This window comes from Bombyx mori, chromosome 18 (assembly GCF_030269925.1).
Source record: "Bombyx mori chromosome 18, ASM3026992v2".
In the NCBI taxonomy this organism is placed as follows: domain Eukaryota; kingdom Metazoa; phylum Arthropoda; class Insecta; order Lepidoptera; family Bombycidae; genus Bombyx; species Bombyx mori.
The window spans coordinates 1,760,827-1,773,857 of NC_085124.1; the positions used below are offsets into that span (position 1 = coordinate 1,760,827).

The 13,031-nt window shown below is 40.6% G+C and overlaps 1 protein-coding gene across 1 annotated transcript; it reads left to right on the forward strand.

The window, feature by feature from the left end:
• Positions 1 to 3,278: 3,278 nt before the first annotated feature.
• LOC101740135 (zinc finger protein 665) lies at positions 3,279 to 11,100 on the forward strand. The gene is made up of 5 exons (XM_021347829.3): positions 3,279 to 3,583; positions 3,699 to 4,512; positions 6,055 to 6,767; positions 7,390 to 7,521; positions 10,290 to 11,100. The coding sequence occupies exons 1-5, from the start codon at positions 3,497 to 3,499 to the stop codon at positions 10,836 to 10,838; spliced, it is 2,295 nt and encodes a 764-aa protein (XP_021203504.1). The 5' UTR covers positions 3,279 to 3,496; the 3' UTR covers positions 10,839 to 11,100.
• Positions 11,101 to 13,031: the final 1,931 nt, after the last annotated feature.

A 13,031-nucleotide genomic window follows, 5' to 3' on the forward strand; every position in this document is an offset into this window, starting at 1 on the left:
ACGCTGCCCAGCCGAGTTGGATCCGTCTACTGACCTCTCTCTCAAAGTTGGACCTACCTAATCGGACTGCCTGTCCTAGGTATATATATTCGTCAACAACTTCAAGAGTAGAGCTCCCAACAGTAACTATGGTGGGTGCAACATGGACATTGTACATGATTTTTGTTTTGTCCATGTTCATTTTAAGACCCACTTGTTGAGAAACCCTACTGAGGTCACCGAGCATACGCCCTAAATCTTCCGGCGACTCTGCCATGACCACGATGTCATCGGCAAACCGAAGATGAGTGATGTATTCGCCGTTAATATTGATGCCAAGTCCTTGCCATTCCAGAAGCTTGAAGGAATCCTCCAGAGCAGTGATAAACAGTTTCGGAGATATCACATCTCCCTGTCTCACTCCTCTCTTTACAGGGATTTCCTTCGTGCAATGCTCCTGTACTCGGACTGACATGGTGGCGTTATTATACAAAGACTTCAATACTTCGATGTACCGGTGGTCAATACGGCACCGCTGGAGAGATCTAAGGACCGCCCATGTTTCGACGGAATCAAAGGCTTTCTCATAGTCCACAAACGCTAAGCATAATGGCCGATTGTACTCTTCGGTCTTCTGTACAATCTGCCGCAGCGTATGTATGTGGTCTATGGTACTGTAGCCTTTTCGGAAACCGGCTTGTTCGGTAGGCTGGAAGTCATCAAACCTGCGTTCGAGACGCTTCGTGATGACTCTCGAGAACAGCTTGTATACATGGCTCAGCAGTGCTATGGGCCTATAGTTCTTCAATAAGGCTTTGTCACCTTTTTTGAAGAACAGGATCACAACACCCCTGTTCCATGCCTGTGGCGGTTTTCCATCGAGCAAAGAGGAATTGAAGAGCTTCTGAAGGACTTTCAGTACCGGCGTCCCACCCGCTTTCAGAAGCTCCGTAGTAATTCCATCCTCGCCCGGTGCCTTGTTATTCTTAAGCTGTTTGAGAGCCATCCTAATCTCGTACAGGCTGATGTCCGGGATGTCTTCGGTGTAGTGTCGGGTTAGCTTGGCTCTAGGGTCTGCAGCTAAACCTTGCGGTTCAGCTGCGACCGAGGTAAACAGCTGCCCGTAGAACCTCTCTATCTCCCGCAGGACCTCTGACTTATTCGACGTTACACGTCCATCTTCGGTCTTCAGCTTCGTCAGCTGGCTTTGCCCAATAGAAGCGTCTCTTGCGAACACTTTAGAGCCTTGGTTTCGCTCAATCGTCTCTTTGATACGCTGAGTATTAAAGGAGCGTAGGTCGTGTCGCAAGGACTTCATGATATGTCTATTGAGTTGCCTATATGACTCAGCGTCCTCCGAAGTTTGGAGCGTCATCAAACGTCGACTAGCCATGAGGTTTCGGGTGCGGTCGGATAGTTTCTGAGGTCTATTCTTACGGTGGGTTTTGAAAAATTTGGACCCTACCGTACGGACAGTCTCTACCAGCCTGCTGTTTACATCGTCCACTGATGCGCAGCTGTTTAGCCATTCGAAGCGATTAGCCAATTCGAGTTGAAAGCTCTCGGGGTTTTGGATTTGTGCATTCGACGGTCGAAGCGTTGACTTCATCAGACGCGATCTTTCCAGTCTGACATTGATATTCAACTTGCCTCTGACGATTCGGTGATCACTTCCTGTTTTAACACTGTTGATCACAGAGACATCGTTGAATATCTGTCTGTTGGTGCTCATGATGAACCACCATTTAATAATGATAAACTCATTATTAAATGGTGGTAATTACTGCAATGACTTATGGTATTTTTTAATCTTCATATTCCGAACGCTTAGTTGACAGCTTCTATGTGGTAATCAAATTATTTATGATTTTTTTTATAGGGTTAACGCGGTCAATGCTAAAAAAAAAAAAAAAAAAACTGCAACATCATGCTATTCATAATTAAAGCTTTATGCTATTTAAAATTAATTCTTTATATTTTAATATTACATGCCGATTAAACTATGTAAATATGGCGATTTTAAAATTAATTTGAAATTCGAACACTCATCAATAGATGTCGCTAGTAGAAATCTAAAAATATTTCTAGGAAATACCTAATGTATTAACATAAAAAGCATAATAATAGGTACCGTAAAATGGGGCGATTAGGGACAAATTCCAACTTTATGAGCAATTTTAAGGTAGTTGTTGATGTATATAATGCTATATCAGGATCAAAATGATTGAGTCTTGGGGGCATCTTTGTTGTCTAATTTAAAATTATGAAACTAGCATTCCAGTTTAAGCAAAAAATGCAAAAATAGGTGTAATCCCTATTTACCCGAAAATTGCGGTTAATTGGGACGAAATGAGAAATTTGCTAGGGTTGGCACTACTTTTATTTTTATATATAGTTTTAATTAATTTATTTATTTAGTTGCACCAACAAAGTGACCATCAATAAAAAAAATTGAAAAACTGACAAAAGTACATGGCAGACATCACCTCAATTATAGGTGCAATCGACAGTGCTGATATTTCTATCTGGGTTAAGAGATTAGGTGTGTCGGTTATTCCATGGATTAATCAGGTGAATACCCCCACTATGAAAAAATATTAAATATTTTATTATGTATTACTTAGACATTTTTGTTCACCTTGAGATTTCATTGATCTTGTTACATGTCTCTGCAAAATCGACTTACTTATATTAAATTGCTTATCTATTTCAACTAAAGACTTATTCCCAATTTCGCTTCGAATAAACCAGATTTTTACCAACAAATTTAAAAAATATTGTTATAACTACATAGACAACCCTACAAATCTGTACCTATTTATACTTAGGTCGTTTCCATTTCACGTATTCTCATCCCAATTGACCCCTTTTTCGTTGTTATTTGTACCTAAGACGTCCCCAATATCCCCAAAAACAACAGATTTTTACATGTATTTTTATTTAATCAAATACATTAAAACCAATAACAACTGAGACTTACCTTTAATATACTAAATAACTTCAAACACTAAATAACGTTTATAAATCATAGTCGTCTTCTATTATTATCAAATAAATAAAAGAGAGCAAAGTTTCTAGCACTAAAATAATTACCACCACAGGAAGTTAATTTGAAACGCGATTTTTTATAAGTTAGCAGCTATTATCATGCATATTCAGAGTTGTTTTGTGAACTTTCAACATTCTACTATTAAATTACAAAAAATGGAAGATTTTGCAACGAATATAAAACTTATATTGAGCGTCGAAAGATTTTCCCGGTTTTTTCCCGATTCGCCTCTCAATCCCTAATCGCCTCATTTTACCGGTACTTAGAGTATTTTGAACATGATAATAAAATAAATAAGCCCATTGCTATGGTAACATTAAAAAAAGGAATTCTATATTTAAAAACACGACTAAAACTACCAGTTTGTGGTAACATTAGTATTTGAAATTAGAACGTACAGTTTATTTTTTTCAAACGTTCAACAGTAGAAACAAACAGTTTGACGTAACAAATATATTAGCGCAGAAAATGGCGGTAGTTTTGGAAATTGTCAACAATTTTTGGTGTCATACCTGCACACGCCACTCCAGGCTACCGACACACCCAGCACGCGCGGTAAGTTTCTTCCACCTCAATCTAACAATAAAATCTTAAAATAATTTCTTAATTTACCTACATTTATCCAACATCCGATTTCCTACGTAAACATGGTTCCCGCATCGTATTACAGGTTCGTAACGACAAAATGGACCAAACCACTGTCGGTGGTCAACACCAGAACAATTACCCCGTTCTGCTATTACCGAAGAAGTGCACATCGCTCGAAACCAATTGTCAGGTGACCGACAATGTCTACATAGACTTGAACATAACCTCACCCGACACGGAGGGCAACGACACCTGCATATACTCCGGCTTCTGCAACGTCAAACTGGTCGACAGCTACAACGTAAACCTGGAGGCGGTCGAAGACATCGACAGCGACATGCCGGTGATCGTCAACGAGAACCAGAACTACTACAACCAGTCCCAGGTCTGGATCGATCCGGTCCGTAGCCCGTACGTTTACAATCAGTACGACAAGACCCAGGAACGCTACTCGATATGCCAGGAGAACCACGGCCGGATAACCGTGGAGCAGCACAACACTTACATAACCCAAAACGTATACAACTGCAATGAAATCCAAACGTCACCGACGTATGAGTGCAAGAGGCTACGTAAATACGATACTGTCCCTAATTGCGCTCTATACGAAGAGGACGAATTTGAATGCGGCGTCTTCCTGTCTCAATTATCCGAAGAGATCGGCAATGATAAGGAGAAAGTTCGAGAAGAAAGACGGTTGATCGGGATTCCGAGTGAGAATAATGCTTTGAAGCAGCTCATGTCGACCGACGTGCAATCAGTCTCGAAGCAGCGTAAAACTATTTTGTTTCTGGGTAACGACTCGCATTCGGGTCAGACCATCCAGAACATCAGTGTCAACGACCCGTCTCTGGAGTGTATCGGTAATGGTGAAATCGATCACGAAGTTATCATTGGTGAGTTTAAACAATTTCCATATTAGAATCAGATAGTCCGATCACTATTTTCGTAGAAAACGTTTTTACTGGTGGTAGGACCTCTTGTGAGTTCGCACGGCTAGGTACCACCATCCTGCCTATTTCTGCCTTGAAGCAGTAATGCGTTTCGGTTTGAAGGGTGGGGCAGCCGTTGTAACTATACTGAGACCTTAGAACTGATATCTCAAGGTGGGTGGCGCATTTACGTCGTAGATGTCTATGGGCTCCAGTAACCACTTAACACCAGGTGGGCTGTGAGCTCGTCCACCTATCTAAGCATTACGTATTTATATGTGTTCGTTTTTTATTTCGTTTTCCTGGGATCTCGTCTGCTGCAGTGAGATCATTATTAAAATAAATGTTATCCTGATAATAGCCACAAAAAAATAATGAAATTTCATTGTTTTATGCGCCCGCACAGCTAGGTACCACTATCCTGCCTGTTTCTGCTGTGATACAATTCGGTTTGAAAAATGATAACGACATTTATATTGTTGACTAGCTGACCCGGCAGACTTCGTAGTACCTCAATCGATAAATAAGAGACCTAAGCTTTTGTATAAAATAAACTTAACACAAACAAAAGGAATCCGTCCGACGGGGAACACATCAAAGAGAAAACAAAATTGTTATTTTTATTTAATTACGAGCATTTACATATTTATCTACATTTTAAGCCTTCTCTGGACTTTCACAAATAATTCAAGACCAAAATTAGCCAAATCAGTCCAGCCGTTCTCGAGTTTTAGCGGCTTGGCTCTACCCCTGGCATTGCTGAAGTCCATGGGCGACGGTAACCACTCACCATCAGGTGGGCCGTATGATCGTCTGCCTACAAGGGCAAAAAAAAACAGCAATTCATTTTTATGTATATTGTTGATGTTGATTGTTGATGTCCATGTGCTGCGGTGGCCACTTACTACTAAGCGGGCCGTGAGATCTTCCACCCAACAAGTCATATATAAAACAATACAATTTAATGATTCGAATATAAGTTTTTAACTTAAACGTATTTACTTTCACGTAGCTTAGAGCAACGGTATTAGCATCTCATTAACACTGTGAAACTCATAATTAAATGTGATCAGTCAGTACTGAGAAACACATGCCATATAGTATTAACATTTCAGAATATTAAAAAGACAGTGCGTAGCTTCGAACCTGCGTTCCAACATTGTCTGAGTCATGTGTTTTTACATACTTGGAGCAGTGTAGTTAGTGGTTTCACTAGTAAAGTAGTACTAATGATCCGCTCAGACTTCACGTAGTCCAATACACTATGATCACATATATTTTTCGATTCATGTACAAACAGACCAACGCGAATTATTGCGATTTGTTCCATAAATATTTGCTGTTATAACAGAAAGACTATAAATTAGTGACAATACCCTTCAAATAACGGATTTAGTGATAATCTGATTCAAGTTCAAAAACAAGGTTAAAAAAAATTGATTTTTTATTAAAATTAAGAAAAGCAAAATTGGACTTCCCTATTAATAAGCGCTTTTACAATTCCAGAAGATTCCTCGTCATCGAATCCGCACCAAAAGCGATACCAGTGCGACAAATGCAAACAGATATTCGAACAGATCTCGACCTTCAAGCAGCACATGGTCAGCACGCACCGGCACCTGTACGACGTGGACTCCCGGCCGGTAGGCGACGTCAAGTACATGTGCACCGAATGCGGCAAGAGCCTCAAGAACCAGGAGAAATTCGAGCTGCACTGCATGGGCCACGGCGACCCCGATCTAGAATGCAACAAGTGCCACAAAGTTTTCGCATCGAAATTCACGTTGAGGACGCACAGGAAGATACACAATCGCAAGCACCCCTGCGACTACTGCACCAGATCGTACGCCACCCCGGAGGAGCTGCGGACGCACATATCCAAGATCCACTTCGTGTTTATATGCGACCACTGCTCATTCACGGCCAATAGTTACTCGGACTACATAAATCACCAGAGCTCTCATAAGGAAATAAAAAAAGCCGCGAGCGAGACCGAGTTCGGCGACTCGCTCATTGAGGAGGTATTTAGCGAGAATGACGTCATCAATCCCTCGCCTGTCAATCACGACAATAAGACTGTCAATAACTTCATTGACAACGAGAAGCCTGCAGTCAACGATCAAGTCAGGGAAGCCGACTCTATCATAGCCAAAGTAATGTCGAATAAAATATTTTTGTTACACGCGAAGAAGGCCCGGAGACACCGGAGATACAATAAGGTACGTTATAGTCAAGTGCCCTTGTAGCAGGTTTGCGTATGGGTAATTACCTGGTAATATCTTTTTTAATCGAAGGGTTATATGAAGACTATACCCACTATTATAGATCTAGTAAGGTTTTAATGAAGGGCTCTTTATCGTGTCGTTAATGGTCACGTTGTACCGACGTCCCCAGGGGATCCACTCAATCCAACGCAGTCCAACAATCTGGTAACTGCCAGATCCTGCTACTACACGCACGTTTTGTGAGTCCGCACGGGTAGGTACCACCACTCTGCCTATTTCTGCCGTGAAGCAGTAATGCGTTTCGGTTTGGAGGGTAGGGCAGCCGTTGTAACTATACTGAGACCTTAGAACTCATGCCTCAAGGTGGGTAGTGGCGTTGACGTTGTAGATGTCTATGGACTCCAGTAACCACCGAACACTAGAGGCTTTAAGCCCTAACCACCACCATCTAAGCATTAAAAAGGTCGTGGTGTACGCATGGGAATTTCAGTAGAAAGATCTACTCTCGTCGCGATGTAGATATAACTATGAGCAGCGACTGAAGCGAGTAGAGACCAGACCAGCAGAGGGTAGGGCAGCCGGCGGCAGGATGTGAGCAGTGTCATGTTGTCGGCAGGTGTGCGAGGTCTGCTTGAAGTCGTTCGACCGGATCGGCGACCTCAAGCGCCATCTCATCGAGCACGTCATCCGGAGCACCCTCGCCAAGACTCCGGTCGGGAAGGACGGGACCCTCAGCATACTGTGTGAGGTGAGACGCGCTTACATTGATCCACGGCAATTGGGCCTTGATTTAGAAATAAATGGTTGCGATTTTGATTGCATCTAGACAAAAATATAAACAAATATATATATGCATTTCGGTTTGAAGGGTGGGGCAGACGTACTGTAAAAACTGAGACCTTAGAACTCATGTCTCAATGTAGGTGCCGGCATTTACTTTGTAGATATGTCTACAGGCTCCGGTAACCACTTAACATCAAGTGGGTCGTGAGCTCGTCCACTCGCCTAAGAAATAAAATAAAAAAAACTAATTTTGATATTGTTTAGATGTTCACTTTATTTATTAATAAGTTTGTAAATTTTCATCGCTTGATATTATCATGATTAATGTTATTCCTCTCATCTTTCTAACTATCACTAGGTGGTATCTTTTTTATATATAACATAGATGAGTGAGTGTACGACCCGTTTGGTGGTAAGTGGTCACTGGAGCCCACAGACTTCAACCACCTCAATACCGCCGTCCATCTTGAGACATGCGTTCTTAGTCTCAGTTTTACAGTACAACGACTGTCCCGCCTTTCAAAATGAAACGCATTACTGCTTCACGGTAGAAATAGGCAGGGTGGTGGTACCTACCCGCGCGGGCTCTCAAGACGTCCTACCACCAGTAAAAATAAGTTAATAAGTCCAATAAGCAATTTCTACAAACTAAGTACATCTCGGAAAACATGTTCAGATTGTTATTGTTATATACACCTTATTAATAGTCAAATCGTAAAAGTTTTCAAGTTATGACTAGGCACGTACCTTCATGCTTTAACTTCAAAACGTAGAGAGAAGAAAGAAAGAAAGAAATCATTTATTCGCCAAGCATAGTGAAAAAGAGTTATTACATAAGTTAAAAGCAGTGTGTATGCTTTGTCATTATTTGACATGCGAATTTTAGTGCAGCGCAAGAGATATTATGATATTAAATAATATACCATTCATTCATCCATAATTCAACTAATAATTTAAAAATCCATTTATTTTCAATGTCGCCTATAAAAAAATCATTTATGTGATAATAATTTTCACTAATAAGATTATCTTTTAGTTTTTTCTTAAAATCAAAATCGTCTAGGTCTCTTTATTTCTTTGGTAGAAATAATACACTTAATATTTAAGATTCAAAATTAGAAATACATCGGAACTTGTTATCAAAATGACCATGAAAACTGACATTTCATTCGTACACAAAGAGTATACATATATAAATGTAGGCTAAAATATCTGTACGAGTAGAGCAATCGATGACGTCATTTGAAAACAAACAAATGTCAGACACATTTATTTAAAAACTAGCTGACCCGGTAGACTTCGTAGTGCCTCAATCGATATATAAAATACCTAAACTTTTGTATAGAATAAACTTAAAACAAACAAAAGGAATCCGTCCGACGGGGGACACACTCAAGGAAAAACAAAATTGTTATTTTTACTTAATTCCGAGCATTTTCATATTTATCTGCCTTTTAAACCTTCTCTGGACTTCCACAAATAATTCAAGATCAAAATTAGCCAAATCGGTCCAGCCGTTCTCTAGTTTTAGTGAGACTAACGAACAGCAACTAATTTTTATATATTTAAAAAATAATGATAATTAAAGATTTTTTTTTATTATTATTACATAAACATTGGTTTTCTGTAATCAGCTGGTCTATTGGTCGGTAACCTTGTCAACCAAAAGAGCCAAATTATATAGATAACACACATTTGAAATTAATTCAACGAGCCAATATTTAATCTATATTTTTATAGACTTGTGTATCAAAAATGTCTCTCACAAAATAATAAGTAGTATTCCGTGCGTGAACTAAACATTTCGCGGAAGAGCCTATTCTTAAAGAAATCTCTAAAAGAAAGAGTTAAAAAAATAGGCAACGCCCATTGGGCTTATGAGTTAGCTTCCCTGATGCATCTGACAACTGATCGTAGACATGAACACCTCTTGTCAGTTGCTGACGGAGGTGCCACGGCGTTGACCCTCGGTACCATACAATCAGTCAAAGTGGTAGAGTCTCGGAAACTGAAAGTACAGATGAGTCGGATTTATTAGAACAGACCGGAGTATTAGGTATTTTAGGAGATTAGACTGCACCTAATCCTATTTTGTTAATGGGTATAATATTTTCTACATACTCTTCGTATTCTTAAAACCTTAAATCGAATGTTCAGCATACGGTCCCACCTGTTCCTGCGCTATCTCACTCACTTACACGTTGCAACATATCTCACAATCCCTAAATACCTAATTCTAACAATTTTAATAATGATCCAAAGATCAATTTAATCAAATCCTAATAACGAACTCAAACTTGAGATTAGGAATAGGCAGATTGAGATTGCTTGCTAAGTAAAGCCTTGGTTGTGAATGAGATTAGGCAGACGATGTGGATTAGGTATTTGGATTAGGTATTTCTTAAGATTAGGACCTAGTATCTGATTTACCTAGTACGACCCATCTCTAACTGAAAGCACATTATGTCATTCACAAGGAACAGCGGGAAAAATGTAATATGTTCAGCATCAACTCTGTCCCGCCGTCTCAATGGCCCCGACTGGGCTCCAGCCCGGTCCGGGGTAGGGCGCCGGCTGTGAGCGGCAGGAGTTTTTAGTGAGGTTCAACTCCCACATACCCCACTCGCAGCGCAGATAGAGATCCGGTCATTTTCTCTTGTATAAATGTCATTTACAAACTTAACATAATATATATTAAGGTTAACTTTACATCAATAACCTTCACATTACCAGGTCTGCCAGAATGAGACCTTCACCCGAGTGGACCGGTACAAGGCCCACCTGCGCGAGCACGCCAAGCTCACCCTCTACAAGTGCACTTTCTGCGACAAATCATTCAGCGACTCCAGCAACTTCTCGAAGCACAAGAAGATCCACGGCTCCACTTACTTCCAGTGCGATCTGTGCCAAAGGAAGTTCAACTCCAAGAAGATGATCGCCCAGCACATGGAGTACCACAACAAGAACTCGCCGGTCCGCTGCAAGTACTGCAACAGGATCTTCCACTTTGAGTCAATGCTAAATAAGCACATCAAGTGCACTCACGCCAAGGAGCTGTACACGAGGTTCAAGTGCCGGTTCTGCAATGATTACTTCAAGACTTTAAAGGAGAAATGGGATCACGAATGGACAATCCATAACGTTAGGAAGATGGTGGTGGACTGCTTGGTGTGCGGGATGAAGTTCAGGAAGTATTCGGAGCTGAAGAGGCACTGCTTCGATGAGCACGACATGGAAATACCTCCTGCTAAGAAATTGATGAAGAGGATGCTCAAGGATTAAGACTGGACCTTAATATAGCTTTAATATTGCCTCAATTGGAAAGGTATACCGTGAACCTGACCGATAGTGATCATCTTAATCCAGACACTAGTAACTCGATTTAAAAGTATTTTATTTTCGATACACTTTTTTGTACATTACTTTTTTTATTTTACAATAGTTTGTTTTGTAAATAATTTAGATTTAAATAATTGTTACGATATTAATAACATAAATTTAACACAGTTCTTCCAAGGATAAACTAATATAAAATTCGCATAGCTGTAGGCTGTTATTTAATAACAGACCTAAAATGTACTTGAACAAGATTTAAAATGAGTAATACTTTCAGGTTTTCAGGCGAACTGCTAACGTAATGACGACTACTAAATTAAGCTTCATTTCGTCTTGAACATTTTAATTTGATAATCTCAAACAAATTCCAGTTTTCGTGGTCACGAATTAAATGTGTTTAAAAAATATAAATGACCTTAATCTTTTTTTTTTATTGCTTTGATGGGTGGACGAGCTCACAGCCCACCTGGTGTTAAGTGGTTACTGGAGCCCATGGACATCTACAACGTAAATGCGCCACCCACCTTGAGATATAAGTTCTAGGATCTCAGTATAGTTACAAGGGCTGCCCCACCCTTCAAACCGAAACGCATTACTGCTTCACGGCAGAAATAGGCAGGGCGGTGGTACCTACCCGCGCGGACTCACAAGAAGTCCTACCACCAGTAATAAATTCATCATAATCACCAGTAAATTATTAAAAACGAACAAGAGCTTAAATATTTTCGGTCATCGCAGTCTGGGTTAGCCAGCGCGCGGTTCCGCTGGATGGAGACCGCGGGACCGGTCACCGTGGCTGGCTCTGAGAGAGGCCTGTGTCCAGCAGTGGACGTCTGTGGGGCGACGACGACGGCCACAGCAGTCCGTCCGTAGCTGGCATATGTCATCGTATGGATGTAACTGTAACTGTACTGTACAGCAACTACTGGTGTAATACTGGTGGTAAGACCTCTTGTGAGTCCGCGCGGATGGGTACCACCACCCCGCCTATTTCTGCCGCGAAGCAGTAATGCGTTTCGGTTTGAAGGGTGGGGCAGCCGTTGTAACTATACTTGAGACCCTTAGAACTTAGATCTCAAGGTGGGTGGCGCATTTACGTTGTCTACGGGCTCCAGTAACCACCTAACACCAGGTGGGCTGTGAACTAGTCCACCCAAACAAGCAATAAAAAAAAAAATGACGCATTTATAACCAACCTGTGTAAAACTGTATTTATCACTTGAAAACATTCAAATCGTACAATCTATTGTCAAAGTGAATATGTAATTAATGATTTTCTTTAAAAAATACATATTTCACTTAATATTTTAATGCATTAAGCGAATCCAAACTTAAAAGTACAAGTTTTGTTTTTAATTAAAAAGAGAACATGGTCTTACTGGTGGTAGGACATCTTGTGAGTCCGCACGGGTAGGTACAGCAGTAGGTGAAGCAGTAATGCGTTTCGGTTTGAAGGGCGGGGTAGCCGTTGTAACTATACTTGAGACCTTTTAGAACTTATGTCTCAAGGTGGGTGGCGCATTTACGCCGTAGATAGATGTCTATGGGCTCCAGTAACCACTTAATATCTGGTGAGCTGTGAGCTCGTTCATCCATCTAAGCAATAAAACAAAAACAAAAAAAAAACATCGTGATTAATGACCTCAAAATTAACAAACCACTTTAACCTTAATATTAATTATCATTTCTTTAAATCGATGAATTAAAACGGCTCGCAGGTCATAAGTGTTCCTATAGGTCACATAATGAGCTCACAAGCGCCGTCACCACTATCCTGTACATTCCTGCCACCAAGCCAGCAGGCGTTCTAACTCGGTGGAACAGACGGACACTTGTCCCAGTATTATACCCTGTTTATTATTCGATTGCGACTGAGACTCTGACGTCATATGATATCAATGGGCGAGACAACATAGTCTATGTACAATACCCGGTTTTGACGCATCAAATTAATACGATTTTTATTTACCGTATTATTATAATATAGTACTTTTTTTGTTATTTGTTATGCGTAACGAATGTCCCTTCAAGGCGGAAGGCCTAGTTGCTTTGCGGGAACTGTTCAGGACGGCGGTACACATCTGGGGTGGACTTGTGTGCTTGGTGCGAGTGTTTTAACGTACTCGATAGCGTAAAAGT